This window comes from Sceloporus occidentalis, unplaced genomic scaffold (genome assembly GCF_023333645.1).
Source record: "Sceloporus occidentalis isolate IW3139 unplaced genomic scaffold, rSceOcc1.0.p SCAF_1, whole genome shotgun sequence".
NCBI lineage: Eukaryota > Metazoa > Chordata > Lepidosauria > Squamata > Phrynosomatidae > Sceloporus > Sceloporus occidentalis.
Window position 1 is genome coordinate 3,241,909 of NW_028316981.1, and position 17,398 is coordinate 3,259,306.

Genomic DNA, 17,398 nt, shown 5'->3' on the forward strand with positions numbered 1-17,398 from the left:
GACCAGCTAAAAGGAGCTCCCCTCACATTTCGTATTGCGCCACCATTCGCTCATCAGTACATTGGTTATAATAATTTATTTAATAATTCATTTAATAATTTAAATTTTAATAGCAAAATGTTTAATTCTTTTAAAGGGGGGGTTGAAGATGTACTTATATTGTATATTGGTGTATTTTAAATTATAAACCACTTTGATTGCTTACAGTAGAAAAGTGGGATAAAAATAAAAGTTTTTTTTATTAAGTCTTTTAATCTCCTTTAATACTAAATTGGTATTAAATATGAGAGGGGTGATTAGAACAGCTGAGTCTGAAGTCGTGAGAGTTGGAGAAATTAAACATATAAGAGTGATTCTTCAATATTAAAACTGTTATAATTCAAGAATGGTCTTAAATATAGCTTGGAGATGTCTTTGTCTAAAGGTATATACTCTTTTAAATGATTATGTCCATAGGCAGATCGAAGCTATATGGTTTATTTTTAAGCGAATGTAATCTGCTGTGAGCGTTCTGTCTTGTGTAACTATATATTGAATTACATGTAATGGATTGAATTACCCTTTAATGGCAGATGCTAGTAGAGGGGTCTTTCAAATAACCGGATGGCGTAAAGGGTTGCCATAAGTGTAAAAGAAGGGAAGAGTTATTTGTTCTGAGCAGACACATTTGAGTCCTGTCTCTTGTCTGCCCAAGCTTGCCTTGATTTGGCAAAACCAAATACAATTTAACCCCCCCAAACCCCCCCCCCCCGCTTCTTGCTCAGTTTGTTGGCTAACATTCTGAGCAGGAAGGAAGAGCTGCATATGTTTTTGCAGTTCTCGATTTCAAGCCTAAGCAAGGAGAGCAGGGAGTCCTCTCCCAGCCAGGGTCTCCCTTTTTGGGGAGGGAAGTGGGGGTCTCCCTTCCCAAAAGATGGAGGCAGGAACCAGAGCCCCTTCCCCAACTGGGAGACCAGCAAGGACCCTTCCTCTCCCGCCTCCTCACCCCCAACAAAGTAACAGTTAGGGGGCGCCCCTCTCTACCCTCCCTCCCTCCCTCCCTCCCCTTGGAGGACTCTCTAGGAACCTGCGACTCTGTTCTCTCCCTCTTGGAGGACTGTCTAGGAATAGGAGCCTCTGAATTCCCTTCCCTTGGAGGAGGACGCTCTAGGGATCTGAGCTCTATGCTCTCTCCCCTTGGGAGACTCTCTAGGAATCTCGGCCCTTTGTTCTCGCCCGCGCTGTTCTCTTCCGCTTGGAGGAGGACACTCTAGGAATCTGAGCTCACTGCTCTCTCTCCTCTTGGGGGACCCTCTAGGAACCTGAGCTTCTCTTCTCGCTCCCCCTTGGCGGACTCTCAAGGAACCTGAGCCTTTCTGCTCCCTTGGACCCTGTTTGGCGGGGAAGAGGAGGTATGGGGAGGGGGTTATTTGGGAGGGGGGCAGGCATGAATGGAGGCAGTCAAGGGAACACCCGGCGGGGGGGGGGGAGACAGAGAGGAGGCCCCCCTAAATCATGCATTGTGGAGGGGGTGCCTCATTCCCTCCCCCCAGACTCCCCTTCCTCCACTAGAAGGGCGTCTGCACTGCCTTGATCGCCTTGGTGGATGACCTACGCAGGGAACTGGACAGAGCGAGTGTGTCCCTGTTGGTTCTTCTGGACCTCACAGCAGCTTTTGATACCATCGATCATGGCATCCTTCTGGACTGCCTCTCTGGGGTGGGGCTTGGAGGTACTGTTCTACAGTGGCTCAGTTCCTTCCTGTAGGGGCGAACCCAGAAGGTGGTGCTGGAGGACTCCTGCTCGACCCCCTGGCCATTGACCTCTGGGGTCCCTCAGGGTTCTGTGTTGACCCCTATGCTGTTTAACATATATATGAAACCACTGAGAAAGGTTGTCCGGAGTTTTGGGGTGCGGTATCATCAATATGCAGATGACACTCAACTCTACTACTCCTTCCCACCTCAATCCAAAGAGGCTGTCCTAATCCTAAACCAGTGTTTGTCTTCAGTAATGGACTGGATGAGGGCAAACAAGTTGAAACTTAATCCAGACAAGACAGAGGTGCTCTTGGTCAGTCGGAGGGCAGATCAGGGAATAGGGATCCAGCCTGTGTTAGATGGGGTCACATTCCCCCTGAAGGCACAGGTTCACGGTTTGGGGGTAATCTTGGACTCAGCTTTGAACCTGGAGGCCCAGGTCTCTGCTGTGACTAGGAGTGCTTTTGCACATTTAAAACTTGTGCGCCAACTGCGCCCGTTCCTTGAGAAGCCAGATCTGGCCATGGTGGTACATGCCTTGGTTACATCCCGTTTGGACTACTGTAATGGGCTATACATGGGGCTGCCTTTGAAAAGTGTTCATAAAATTCAACTGGTTCAAAGAGCCTCTGCCAGGCTGTTAACAGGGGCAGATTACAGAGACCATACATTGGCTGCCAGTTTGTTTCCGGGCACAATTCAAGGTACTGGTTATAACCTACAAAGCCCTACATGGCTCAGGTCCACACTTTTTGGCAGATCGTTTCTCCTGGTATGAGCCGGCCCAGATTCTGAGACCCTCTGGAGAAGCCCTTCTCTCCGTCCCAACACCTTCACAAACACGGTGGGGACGCGATGGAGGGCCTTCTCGGTGGCTGCCCCTAGTCTCTGGAACTCCTTGCCCAGGGAGATAAGAACGGCTCCCTCCTTGATGGCCTTCCGCCGGAAGGTGAAGACCTACCTGTTCAAACAAGCATTTAAAGAATTACTATAAGAACAGGCAGGAATGTTGGACTAGTTTAATCATTCTGTTTAATGCATGTCATTTATCTATTTATTTTTAAAAATGTTTTAATTGTACTTTTTGTTTGTTTGTTTGTTTGTTTTTTAATTGCTGTAAAGCCGCTCTGAGTCCCAGTCCTGGGAAAAGAGCGGGATATAAATAAATAAATAAATAGATAGATAGATAGATAGATAGATAGATAGCAGTAAGGCAGTTTGCACCACTTTTAACTGCCCACAGGACCCTGGGATTTGTAGTTTTGGGAGGCAACAGCCCTCTTGGGCAGAGGAGGCGAAAGACCTGGCAGAACTGCAAATCCCAGGCTCCCAAAAGATGGAGCTGCAGCACTTAAAGAGGTGTCAAACTGCGTTATTTCTGTAAAGTAGAGAAGCGCCTGCTTTGGGTGGATGGGCTGCGGAGGAAGAGGAGGAAGGAAGAAAGGAAGGAAGAGGGTCCCTGGGGCAGAAAAGAGACCCCTTTTGCTTAGATTGTGTGTGCTTGAGGGGAAGGTTAGCAGTGAACCTGAGAGGGCCCCTCTTTGCCTTCAGGGGCTCAAGTCTGGAGGAAGGGAGGAGGTTTAGGCTTAGGGGATATTAAAGGGAAATTAATGGAAGAACAACAAAAGAAGAGCCCAGCTGGACCTAAGCCTCCTTCCCCCAGTTTCCATGGCTCCTCATGGGAAGCCCCACTAGAAAGATGGGAAGGTAGTAGCACACAGAGACCCCAACGCTCTCCAGATTTGGCTGGGAAAGTCCTCAGGAATCCCTTGTTGTCCCCGTTTTCACCTGCTGCGTTTCAAGTGGCCCACTTCCCCCGTTTGCCCTCAGCTTTTGTTGCTACAAAATGAATTCAGAATGCCCCTGTAGTTCCCACTCAGTTCTCAGAACAAGGAGAAGAGAGGAGGGCAAAGTCTTTTCCGTTCCCTCCAGGCTCAGGCAAAAGCAAAGGGTTGCAGCTTCTCCTCCCTTGTGTCTTCTTCCTCATTGACAGCCTTGGCCCTCTTAACCCCACCTTGGTGTTGTTTGCTCCACTATATTCTCGGTTTGACCTGTGAAATGTTGGAAGGTATGGTACAGACACCTATTCCCCGGCAGCTGGGATAGAGAGGGACCCCCAGTCTCTGATCCCAGCTAGGCGGCCAGAGAGAGCCACCAGGGCCAGTTGCCATGGCTAGCCCTGGGCCTGACCTCCTTCCCAACCCACAGGTTTCGCAGTTGGGGGAAATATAGGACTTGTGTTGTGCAGATGGGAGACTGAGAAAAGAAAATTAAATCTAGAATTGGAAACATATTGTCTCTACTCACAGCCAGTAATAAGTGTCAGTCACAAACTGGTTTTGTGAAAGTCAGTTCCTCAACCCATTTTTCTGAGATTAAATCCCAAAAAGTCTTCTTTTCAGGGGCTAGCCTGAAGAAAGAGGCTCCTCCCTCCCTAACTGTCATCTTTCGGCCTCTGAGGGAGAGAGTAGGCTGGCCCAGTTCCATCAGGGGCTAGCCTGAAGAAAGAGGCTCCTCCCTCCCTAACTGTCATCTTTCGGCCTCTGAGGGAGAGAGAAGGCTGGCCCAGTTCCATCAGGGGCTAGCCTGAAGAAAGAGGCTCCTCCCTCCCTAACTGTCATCTTTCGGCCTCTGAGGGAGAGAGAAGGCTGGCCCAGTTCCATCAGGGGCTAGCCTGAAGAAAGAGGCTCCTCCCTCCCTAACTGTCATCTTTCGGCCTCTGAGGGAGAGAGAAGGCTGGCCCAGTTCCATCAGGGGCTAGCCTGAAGAAAGAGGCTCCTCCCTCCCTAACTGTCATCTTTCGGCCTCTGAGGGAGAGAGAAGGCTGGCCCAGTACCATCAGGGGCTAGCCTGAAGAAAGAGGCTCCTCCCTCCCTAACTGTCATCTTTCGGCCTCTGAGGGAGAGAGTAGGCTGGCCCAGTTCCATCAGGGGCTAGCCTGAAGAAAGAGGCTCCTCCCTCCCTAACTGTCATCTTTCGGCCTCTGAGGGAGAGAGTAGGCTGGCCCAGTTCCATCAGGGGCTAGCCTGAAGAAGAAGAGCCCTCCCTCCGGTCCATCTGCCTTGGTCCAGGCCTCAGAGGGAGAGAAGAATGCTGGACCTGATTCCCTCCCCGCTCACCATTCCCTTCTCCTTTTGTGTCGTGTCTTTTAGATTGTAAGCCTGTGGGCGGGGAACTGTCTGTTATCCCCTCTATTGTAAACCGCTCGGATTCCCAGTGATTGAGCGGTATATAAATAAAACCTATTATTATTATTATTATTATTATTATTAGTCATTAAGGCTCCAGAAGGATATTTGCAGATTTGGGGACAATACCTATACCCTCTTATTTAAAGATTCATATATGTACCACCTTTTTCCCAACAATGAAATAGACAGCAATTTACAGTTTATTAAAAACAATACAAAAATATAAATATAAAAATTATTTTAAAACCAGTTCAGTAATCTGTAAAGTTAGTTAAAATTAAAAGACTACATACAAAGCAATATAGGACACCACTGCAAATCCATCACAAAGGACTTCAGTTCTCAGAATTTTATTTATTTATTCATTTAGGTATTTATATATTTAGGTATTTATATCCCGCCCTTCAGCCCTAATGGCTCTCAGGGCGGCTTACAATAATATTTTTAATCAGACAGTTCCCTGCCCTCAGGCTTACAATCTAAAAGACACGAAACACAAGGAGAAGGGAATGATGGAGGGAAAGGGGATGAGGTCCACTGGTTCTTCTCTCCCTCTGAAGCCACAGCCATGTTGGCCAATAGTCTGGGATTCTGGGGGATGAAGTCCAAAATCTCTTAAAGGTCACAGTTTGGGGAGCACTAGCCTAAAGGAATAAGAATATTTTTTACTTGCCAACAGAAGGCAGCAAGAAGGAGCCATCTTAGTCTCCCAAGGGAAGGAGTTCCAAGGGAAGAAGTCTGGGAGCAGCCACTGGGAAGGCCCTTTCTCCCTGTTCTCACCCTGAGAAATGTGGTGGGTCAGAGAGAAGGACCTCTCCTGAAAATCTTGGCACTCTACTGGGCTCCTATTGGGAGACATGTGAGGAGGGATTATTGCTCATCACATAAGTTTTGGTTTCTCCTCTTTCAACTCCAGGTCTGCTTTGAGGAGGTGGCCGTGTAAGTCTCCCCAAAAGAAGTGAGATCTCCTGGATCCAGGCCAGAGGGCTCCCTACAAGAAAGTCAGGATGGAGAAGGAGGGGAAGGAGGCCTCTCTGGGTAAGGATCCCTTTTGCCATTGTTGGCCAGATTCATGTTCTTGGCATTTCTTGTACAACTGTTGCAATGCAGGTTTAGAAATGGGATGCCAAGCTATGCCCTCCAGTCACCCTGTGCTAGACCTGAGCTTATCTGCAGCTTCTTTTTTTAAATCGAATACTTTGATTTTGCCCAGTTCAAAGCTTGAAGAGTTATAACTGATGCAAATTAACCATCTCGGTCTTCCTCTCCTTCTCAGACCCCATTTTCTCCTAAGGAAGGGTGTTTCAAAGCAGTTGCTATCCTACATCAGGCCTGAGCTTGTCTGTTCTTTTAATAACCCTGGATTTACTCCAGACTTTAATTCCTGGATTTGAATTCATTTGGAGTAGCCAGGATGCCAGTATGACCTCTTTACCTACTGTGCTGCATTTCCCTTGCTGCACCATCTGCTCCATTTTCCCAGGGTTGAGCACTATTCTCCTTTTGAGTGATGACTGAGACAAAAAAGTAGTTCTGTTTTTTGTCTCTTCCCTGTTAACATTTTGCCATCTTCTCCATGCAGTGGCCCCACCATTTCATTGTTCTTTGCTACAGAAATAACCAAAAAGACCATTGCTATTTTTTAAACCTCTTTAGCAAGCCTGAGCTTGCCACCAGTCACTCTTCTCTCCACCAGGCTGAACATGCCTGAGTGCCTCAGCCTTTCCTCTTATGTTTTGTTCTCCATACTTGTATCATCCTGATTGACCTTTTTGGTCAACACTGCAACTTGTTTATAGCCTTCTTAAAATGAGGCACCCCAAACTAGATATTGTACCTAGATGAGACCTAACTACAGCAGAATATAGTGGGACTATCACTTTGTCTTGTAAAGTAAGGTTATATTAATGTAGGGTAAAATATTATTTGCCTTCTTTGCTGCAGTATCATACTGCTGGTTCATGTTCAATTTATGATCAGCCACAATTCCACAAGGTATTCCCTGTATAATTTAAGGTGCCAGATTCATCTGTTTCAGTTTCCTTGGCTGCACATTTTCCAGTTTTCATCTGTGAGATGTTAAAAGGCGTGCACCTGAGGCTTGTCAGGAAACGTTTCCCTCATCTTAGCTTTGGAGGTGGTTGGACTTGAAATGCCTAAATATTGGCTAGGAATGCCCGAATCTGTTTAGAGTGAAGAGCAATAATCTTGGGGAAGTGAAACTCTCTTAGCCTGAGAAGAAGGCAAATGGAAACCCCCTCTGAACAAATCTTGGCACAAAATAATAATAATAATAATAATAATAATAATAATAATAATAATAATTTATTTCTAGCCTGCCCAATCACGAAGAATCTGGGTGGGTTACAACAATAAAATACATCAAATTGCAATAGAGTTTTAAAAAAAATCAAACCCTAGACCTACCCCTCCCATTCCCAGTACTAAAACAGTATTAAACAGTAATAGTATAAAAGCATTAACACAACACACACAACAACATTCAAGATACATTACATCCCTAGCATTCTTCTCATCTGCTAAATCTGAAATCATTTTTAACAGTATTTTTAAAAAGAACCAACGTGGTGCAGTGGTTTGAGTTTGGACTATGACTCTGGAGACCAGAGTTCGAATCCTTGCTCAGTCATGGAAACCCACTGGGTGACTTTGGGCAAGTCACTGTCTCTCAGTCTCAGCGGATGACAATAAGATACCTCCTCTGAAGAAATTTGCAAATAAACCCCTTTGATAACTTCTACTTAGTCTTGCTATAGGTCAAAATGACGTGAAGGCACACACAATGAATAATGTCCTATAATTTGCTTTTTAGAAACCTAGGATGCTTTAATAATTATTCTTGGCCTTTGTGGTCTCTTCCAACTCTATAATAATAATCATCATCATCATCATCATCATCATCATCATCATCATCATCAGACTCCAAACATTCCAATCTGGCAGGGACAGTCCTGATTACTGTCTGTTTTCCTCTCTTCCTCTTCCTCCCACTTTCTCCCTTTGTCCTCAGTTTATTTCCATTGTATGCCTTCCAACTCCCCCAATCGGGTATGGATAGTCCTGATTACTCTTCTGTCACCCCACATTTTCAGCTGTTTTTAAAATGTCCTGGGTTCTCCTCCTCCCACCACATTCACTCTTCAGTTTACTTCAATTGCTGCAAGCTGAGTTCAAAGGGCAAACATAGTTTCATCCATTTAACACAGCAAAAGAGAGGAGAGGGGTAGAATCTTGCTCTTCCCAGCTGACCTATAGGCCAAAGCAATTTGCTTTTGCCTCTCTTAGTTTGTCTGTTCTTCCTCATTCCTAATTTTTCCCATCTTGACCACATTCTTGGCCACTGGGGTCCCTTTTCTCATCTGTGAAATGTAGAAACCTATGGAACTCTCCCACACTTTCCCACCCACTGTTTGTTTCCTTTTGCAATGCAGTGTTTCAATTTAAAATTAAAATAAGAAAAATCTCAGGCCCCACACAAACAGGCCAAAATAAAGCTGCTTCGGGTCACTTTGGAGATATGCTGTTTAAATGTTGCATGCATCCTAAGACTTTGGAAGCCAAGCAAAAGCCACAATCCAGTCCTAAGGACTGGAGCACAGTTTTGGCACAGCTTCCGGACTCTTAGGATGCATGCATCATTTAAACAGCCTAACTCCAAAGTGACCCGAAGCAGCTTTATTTTGGCAGTCTGTATGGGGCCTCAGTTTCCCAAGAAGTAAATGCCAAGTAATCCATTTTGAGTGTGTGAGGCATAGAATCATAGAGTTGGAAGAGACCACAAGAGCCATCCAGTCCAATCCCCTGTTGTGTAGGAACTGTTTGAAGACCTCCAAGGAAGGAGACTCCACCACCCTGCCATGCAGGAACACACAATCAAAGCACCCCCGAAGGATGGCCATCCAGCCTCTGTTTAAAGACCTCCAAAGAAATACACTCCACCACTCTCTGAGGAAGTGTGTTCCACTGTCAAATAGCCCTTACTGTCAGGAAGTTCCTCCAAATGTTGAGGTAGAATCTTTTCCTGTTTGCATCCATTGTTCCAGGTCCTGTTCTCTGGAGCAGCAGAAAACAAGCTTGTCTCTCCTCAATATGACATCCCTACAAATATTTAAACAGGGTTATCGTACACCTCTTAAGCTTCTCTTCTCTAGGCTAAATATCCCCAGCTCCCCAAGTCATTCTTCCCTTTTGAGAAACCTTTCCTTTTGAGAAACTCCCATTTGTCCTGAACCCCCTTCTCTTTTAGTATTCCTGACCAGAGGATCACCCCAGTATTTCTCTATCATTGCAAAGCAAACCCATTTGGGGCGTCTCTCCCTTTCTGTCATAGTCATTGCCACACTTTCTTGTCGCCTGCCCTTTTCCCCTTGCCTCATCCACTTTCTCCCTCTGGAAATGGAGACAGAGTACAAGATTTCTATAATCCTCCCCCCCCCCCCCCCATGTTAACATTTCCTCCCTCTCTAGGAAGTTGAGCTTGCTGTCTATTTAACCCTTGGAGAACAAAGAATAGCTGAAGACGACAATCTCTCTGTCTTCTCTCTTTTCTCTGTTCATTCTGCAAACGTTGCATCTGCATCCCTGGCAGGCCCCTTTCAGAGGATCTGAGATAAAAACACATCAACTAGGTACATAAAGGCCCGCTTGGCATGCTTGGGAGGGTGTGTGTGTCTGAATATATATGCATCTTTTCTGGGAATAGAAGACCAACTCTGGTGCTGAAGCTCTTTCCACACTCACCCCAGGCTGCCTCCAAAACTTTGAGTGAAGAGGGCTCTGCTTCTGTTTCCTTCACTGCATATAGTTTATTTTCTTTGGACTGGGGTGGGCACTCTGTGGCCCTCCAGATCTTGATGGATTACAGCTGTCATCTGCTCCTTTGACAGCATAACATATCAGTAAGTGGTGCTGGTGTAAAGAAATTAGGTATTCCACCAACTCTTGGGGGACCACATTTAGCCTTAGGACTAAGTCTTGTGGTTAATATCCTAGCTAGAGAGGATTTTGTTTTTCTGATGAATAAAAAAGGAACCAAACAGAAAACTGGTTGAATGAGAGACCTCCAAGAGACCCTTTTATGAACAGGCTCAACCAGGTCTTGCAGGCACAATATTTTGGCTTCCTTGAGTCAATCTACCTTTAGTGCACATTTCTCTTTTCCTGATGCCTTCCACTTTATTGACCATCATTATCTTTTCCAATGACTCATGTCATCTCACTATGTGCCCAAATTATGTTACCCTCAATTTATTTATTTGTCTTTTAGAGAAATTTCAGGCTTGATTTGCTCTGAGAGCCATTTAATTGTATTTTATTGGGCCATGGAAAACTGTAAAAATGTGTTCTGATATAAAACACCTCCATTTCTATCTTTTGCAGATGAGCATATATCCAAGATAGTCTCCAAACGTAGGGAGAGAGGAGAACATACAATGAATTCCTCCTCCATAGAAGAAACTGTACGAGAGAAGACCTTGGAACAGGTTACCATTTACCCCCTCCTTCTTTGTGATGGAGCCATTGGGAATTTGTCAGTCTGGGATGCAGTGGGTGGTCAGAAGGCATCCTCTGTCCTTCAGTAGCTCTTCAGTAGTTGATCAGTGCTTCCTGCCATCTTGACCTTGCTTCTCCTCCCAGCCAGTCAAGGCCAGGTGTTGTGGGACTGGGCTTTTAGACAGGGTTTGCCCATCATTTTGGTGGAGGGAGGGATGTGACTCAGGTTTAGAGCCATCATGAAAAGTAGCAATTCCTATTGATTTACTGTGTGGTTTTCATATTTTTTATTGTAAAGAATGGGGAAAAGGTCTTGTGGTGGTCTTGTCTTTTTGGTAAAAGAACTTGACCATACAGGCAGGAAGTCCAAAACATTTGCTAATTGGGTGAGGCTGCCCTAGACTTATGGCAGTTAGTAATGCAGATTGGGAAGGTCTATATGGAAGAGTTTCCAGGTGCTAAACAAAACCTTACTTTACACACAAAATTTAGATCATCGAGGACTCACATTGTAGCCTTGTCTTTTCCCTGATGCCTTATTCTTCAAGATCCAAGGAGTTAATCATAGAATCGTAGAGTTGGAAGACACCATAAGGGCCATCCAGTCCAACCCCCTGCCATGCAGGAACTCTCAATCAAAGCATCCCCGACAGATGGCCATCCAGCCTCTGTTTAAAGACCTCCAAGGAAGGAGACTTCACTATCCTTTGAGGAAGGAGTGTGTTCCACTGTCAAACAGCCCTTATTGTCAGGAAGGTCCTCCTAATGTTGAGGTGGAATCTCTTTTCTTTTAAGGAAAAGCAATGGGAGAATATTCAAACATCACCACAATTCAAAAAGGATGTTGAGGAGCTGGAGCTTGTCCAGAGGAGGGAAACCAAATGATGAAGGGCTTAGAAACCATGCCTTATTGAGGAAAGACTTAGAGAGCTGGATATGTTTAGCCTGGAAAAGAGATGGTTAAGAGGGAATATGATAGCCCAGTTTACGTACGTATTTGAAGGGGTGTCACATTGGGAATGGAGCAAGCTTGTTTTCTGCTGCTCCAGAGAATAGAACACTGAACAATGGATGCAAGCTACAGGAAAAAGAGATTTCATCTTAACGTTAGGAGGAAAAGTAAAGGCTGTTCAACAGTGGAACACACTCCCTCAGAGTGTGGTGGAGTCTCCTTTTGAGGTCTTTAAGCAGAGGCTGGCTATCTGTTGGGGAAGTATGGATTGTGAGTTCCTGCATGGCAGAATGGGGTTGGACTGGATGACCCTTGTATTGGTGTTCTGAAGCGATCAAATAATATTAGAGATGCATCATGTGCTTTTCTCCCCTTTTGCTTGGCTGGATGAAGGCTATTTTCTCTTGCAGGTGACCTTTGGGGATGTTGCTGTGTACTTCACAGAGGCGGAATGGGAACTGTTGGATCGGAACCAGAGATTTTTGTACAGTGAGGTGATGATGGAAAATTATGAGAATGTTTCTTTCCTAGGTAAGGAACTTGAACTCATTGTCCTTTGTCCAGAGACAGAGGGTCCTTTCATAGTACATTGTCATGATTCCACTTTAATTGTCATGGCAACATTGTATGGAATCTTGAAATTGTTCCTCAGCTCTTCCTAGAGCAGCTTTACTGATTTATTGGTCCCTCTGTCAACCTTTCTAGGTTCTGGACAGACTTCCTCTACGAAAAATGGCTTCCCCTGGCTCTACAATGCCCCCGAGAGGGCCCAACAGTGGCAAAAATGCCTCACTTCCCCTAAAGGATTTTGGGAGATATTGAGCAAAACATTATTTCATTTTTTTTCTCAGGTGGTACAGTGGGGGACCCTCTAGGATCCTCTGGGGGGCCAATGTGGCCCCCTTAATCCCCAACAGGTAACTATCCCTGCCTTAGAGATGTTTTATGGCTGTTTTGAGGGTCCTGGCTGGACCCTGACCCTCAGCAAAATTGGTCCCCGACTCCCAGCCCCTTCCTCAGCCTTTCCTATTGATTTATTTTTATGTTTATTAACGTTTGTCACCAAAAATGCGTTTCAATGTGTCTCATTCCTGAATCTCTCTCTCTCTCTCTCTCTCTCTCTCTCTGTGTGTGTGTGAGTGAGTGAGTGAGTGAGTGAGTGAGTGAGTGAGTGAGTGAGTGAGTGAAAGAGAAAGAGAGAATATGTAAAATACAGTCGGCCCTCCTTTTCCATGGATTTTTTATCCATGGATTCAAGCATCCATGGCCTGAAAATATTCAAAAAAAGTATAAATTCCAAATAGCAAACCTTGATTTTCCATTTTATATTAGAGACATCATTTTCCTTTTCCATTATATTTAATGTGCCTTGAGCATCCACAGTTTTTATTACCCACAGGAGGTCCTGGAACCAAACCCCAGTGGATAACAAGGGCCCACTATAGGATGGCAGGGAAGAGATGCTGAAGGTGAAATGCTGAAACAGTGCAGATGGGCATGAGAGCAGATGGAAAAGTTGGAGAGTGGAGGGAGAAATGGGAAGATCAGGCAAGTGGAAGTGAGGGGAGAGCAAAGCAAAAGTAGTCTAGTTCTAATAGGGATAGAATAAATGCCTCGTGTATTGGGAGGCAGCCATGAACCTGACAAAGTTTAACAACTGGTTTAAGAGAACTGGTACGAACTGGCTCAGGTCCTTGATTTCAGACATATTAAGGGGATCAAATTAGCAATTATGACCAATAACTATGAAGAGGGGCAAAGAGGACACAGAAACTTTTTATTTGAAAATTGATAGGAATAAAAATAACTCAGATGTGGTTCTGGAGAAGAGTGTTTAGGATACCATGGCTAGCCAAAAAGATAAATACATGGGTCCTAGAGCAGATCAAGACTGAACTTCTGGAAGCCAAGATGACAAAACTGAAGCTATACTAATTTGGCCACATCATGAGAAGGCATGACTCACTATAGAAGACAATAATACTAGGGGAAATAGAAGGCAGGGGGGGAAAAAAGCAGGAAGACTGCATGCCAGATGGATAGACTCAGTTAAGGGGGTCACGAGCCTGAATTTATAGCACCTAAGCAGAGCAATTGAGGACAAAGGTTCTTAGAGATGTCTTATCCAAATGCTCCTCATGAGTCACTGTCGACTCGATGGCAGTTAACAACAAATTTTTCATTAATAGGTTAATCTAATGGCATGATTTGATTATAATTCAAAGCTGGAATACTGTTTTATCCCACCAAGTTCTAAAAAAGAGCAGTTGGGGACAAGGGTTCTGGGAGATATCTCATCCACATGCTCGCCATGAGTCGTGGTCGACTTGAGGGCAGTTAACAACAAATTCTTTTCCAACTTGAGTTTTCTTAGCTCCATTGTTCCTTCCAGAGGGCTTGCTCTCTTAATGCTGAGATTGTCTTGTCTCTCGTTGTCATCTTTAGGAGACCTTGTGAACCATCAGAGAATCCACACAGGAGAGAAACCATATAAATGCAAGCAGTGTGGGAAATGTTTTGCTTTCAGGCCAGCTCTTTTGAGACATCACAGAGTCCACTCAGATGAAAATCCATACAAATGTCAGGAGTGTGGCAAACATTTTTCTTGTAAGTCACACCTTTTGAGTCATCAGAGAGTCCACACAGGAGAGAAACCATACAAATGCCAGCAGTGTGGGAAATGTTTTACCTACAAGTCAGTCCTTGTGGAACATCATAAAGTCCACACAGGAGAGAAACCATACAGATGCCAGCAGTGTGGGAAATGTTTTGCTTACAGTTCAGCCCTTGTGAATCATCAGAGAGTCCACACGGGAGAGAAGCCATACAAATGCCAGCAGTGTGGCAAGCGTTTTCGTTGGACATTTGCCTTTGTGATTCATCAAAGAGTACACACAGGAGAGAACCCATTCAAATGCCAGCAGTGTGGGAAAGGTTTTGCTCAGATTTCAAATCTTTTGACACATCAGAGAGTCCACACAGAAGAGAAACCATACAAATGCCAGCAGTGTGAGATATGTTTTGCTCACAAGTCACACCTTGTAGCTCACAAGAGCATGCACACAGGACAGAGTCCATACCAATGCCAACAGTGTGGAAAACATTTTGCTTGGAAGTCAGCCCTTGTGATCCACCAGAGAGCTCACACTGGAGAAAAACCATACAAATGCCAGCAGTGTGAGAAATGTTTTGCTCGGAAGTCACACCTTGTGGCTCACAAGAGCGTGCACACAGGACAGAGTCCACACCAATGCCAGCTCTGTGGGAAATGTTTTGCTCACAAGTCAAGTCTTGTGAGTCATCAAAGAGTCCACACAGAAGAGAAACCATACAAATGCCAGCTGTGTGGGAAAGATTTTGCTTACAGGTCAAACCTTGTAATGCATCAGAGAGTCCACACAGGAGAGAAACCATACAAATGCCAGCTGTGTGGGAAAGGTTTTGCTGAAAGATCTGTCTTTCTGGCTCATCAGAGAGTCCACACAGGAGAGAAACCATATAAATGCCAGCAGTGTGGGAAATGTTTTTCTCAAAAGTCATCCCTTGTCACTCATCAGAGAATACACACAGGAGATAAACCACACAGATGCCAGCAGTGTGGAAAATGGTTTGCTCACAAGTCATGCCTTGTTGCTCATGAGAGTCTCCACACTGGACAGAGACCATATCAATGCCAGTCATGTGGAAAATGTTTTGTTAGGAAGTCAGACCTTATCACCCATGAGAGAGTCCACACAGGAGAGAAACCATACAAATGCCAGCAGTGTGGGAAATGTTTTGCTCACAAGTCATCCATTGTGAAACATCAGAGAGTCCACACAGGAGAAAAACCACACAATTGCCAGCAGTGTGGGAAATGTTTTGCTTGCAAGATGCACCTTAAAAAACTTCACAGAGTCCACACAGGAGAGAAACCATACAGGTGCCAGGAGTGTGGGAAATGTTTTGCTTACACATCACAGCTAGTGACACATCAGAGAGTTCACACAGGAGAGAAACCCTACAAATGCCAGCTGTGTGGGAAATACTTTGCCCAGAAGTCACATCTTCAGAGTCACTTGTTAGTCCACGCAGGAGTGAAACCATACAAATGCCAGCATTGTGGAAAATATTTTGCTCAGAAGTCACACCTTCAGCATCACCTGACAATCCATACAGGAGAGAAACCATACAAATGCCAGCAGTGTGGAAAATGTTTTGCTTACAAGTCAGCCCTTGTGAAGCATCAGAGAATCCACACAGGAGAGAAACCATATAAATGCCAGCAATGTGAGAAATGTTTTGCTTGCCATTCAGCCCTTATGATTCATCAGAGAGTACATACGGGAGAGAAACCATACAGATGCCAGCAGTGTGAAAAATGGTTTGCTTGCACGCGATACCTTAAAAAACATCAGAGAGTCCACACAACAGAGAAACCATAAAAGTGTCAGAAGTGTGGGGAATGTTTTGCTCTGGATTTAACCCTTTTGAGGTATCAGAAAGTTCACACTGAAGATAAAATCCATCCCCCCATCATCACAAGCATGGTTGGTGGCGACACGAGAGCGGGCATTTTCCATGTCTGACGCTAGATTGTGGAACTCCCTGCCCAGGGAGGCCAGAATGGCACCTTCCTTGTTATCTTTCCACTAGCAGGCTAAGACCTACCTGTTTAGACAAGCTTTTAAAACAGAAAGTTTTTAAAGCATGGGATGGCATTGTATTGCTTTAAAGTATTTTTACCATTTTAACCTTTTTAGTTGTGTTTTATTCTTTTAATATGTTTTAATGATGGAATAATTTAATTCTATTTTAATGTACTATTTTTGTATGCTTTTTATTGTACTACCGTAGTTTTTAATGTTCTGAGCTGCCCTGAGTCCCAGTTTTGGGGAAGGTGCCAGAAATAAATACATACATACATACATACATACATACACTGAACATGTGAAATACTTTTTGTTTGGAAAGACATTACATCCGTTTTATAAATCTGTTATGATCCCCTTAGATGCAATTTCCCCCCCAAATCATTTAAAAATATTTTACAGTTATATGTTTGTTCAATAAACCTTGGAATTAGTTGGAGTATTTGGCAAATAACCCTGTGTTTATAAAATATCGCATCAATTATGGAGAATCAGTATTTGTATTAATGAGGTACTCCGCAACTCAACTGAGTGTGACAATGACTGCATCTACACTGCAGAAATAACCCAGTTTGACACCACTTTAACTCCCATGGCTTAGTGCTATGGAATTCTGGGAACTGTAATTTTGTGAGACTTTTCGCCTTATCTGTCAGAGAGCTGTGGTGCCATAACAAACTACAAATCCTATAATTCTATAACACTGAGCCATGGCAATTAAAATGGTGTCAAACTAGATTATTTCTGCACTTTCTGGTTTTTGTTTTTGTTATTTTTTCCAGCCTAGGAGCCTCTTCATATTCACAAAATCACATAGCCTGTGTCTGTCTTTACCGTTTTCAGCCCTCAGACCAAGACATATACACAGTACTCTCTCTATACACACACACACACACACACACACACACACCCCATCACTTATCTGGTGTCTGTGTGTGCGTCCAAATGCATATGTCACTGCATAGTCTTTGCCTCAGAAAGCATCTTTCAAAAATATATTTAAGCCCTTGATCTTGTATATATATGAAAAATGGCCTAGCTTGTCTGGCATGGGGAAGACACACATCATCATACAAGTCTTCACCTCCGATGAAGTGAAACACTCACATTCTCTGTTGGTGGAGGGATTGTATGCCCTGAGAAATTCACAGATTTTGAAAGGATGTTGAAGGGACATTATCTCCTTCCAGGCAGATTTTTAAGAAGTCAGTTGAAATGCCTTAATGTGGGCTATTTGTTTTTCTTCCCAATGAGACTTCAGTGTATTTATTCCAGGGTATAAAAATTTCCCATATCCCCAGGAGTTTTGGTGGGTGTAGAATCAAGGGTCTTATTAATTCACAGTAGCCAAACATCCAGAGGCAGATTTCC

At 44.3% G+C, this 17,398-nt stretch overlaps 1 protein-coding gene across 1 annotated transcript; it reads left to right on the forward strand.

The window, feature by feature from the left end:
* Positions 1-5,136: 5,136 nt before the first annotated feature.
* LOC149320393 (uncharacterized) lies at positions 5,137-16,679 on the forward strand. Its single transcript, XM_089500872.1, has 4 exons — positions 5,137-5,968; positions 10,331-10,434; positions 11,807-11,927; positions 13,842-16,679. Exons 1-4 carry the CDS (start codon positions 5,938-5,940, stop codon positions 15,818-15,820), a joined length of 2,235 nt encoding a protein of 744 aa, XP_089356998.1. The 5' UTR covers positions 5,137-5,937; the 3' UTR covers positions 15,821-16,679.
* The last annotated feature ends 719 nt before the right edge of the window (positions 16,680-17,398 follow it).

Coding starts and splice junctions, on each gene's coding strand:
- LOC149320393 (XM_089500872.1), top strand. CDS start 5,938: ATGGAGAAGGAGGGGAAGGAGGCCTCTCTGG. Junction 5,969..10,330: donor GGGGAAGGAGGCCTCTCTGG/GTAAGGATCCCT, acceptor TATCTTTTGCAG/ATGAGCATATATCCAAGATA. Junction 10,435..11,806: donor GAGAGAAGACCTTGGAACAG/GTTACCATTTAC, acceptor TTTCTCTTGCAG/GTGACCTTTGGGGATGTTGC.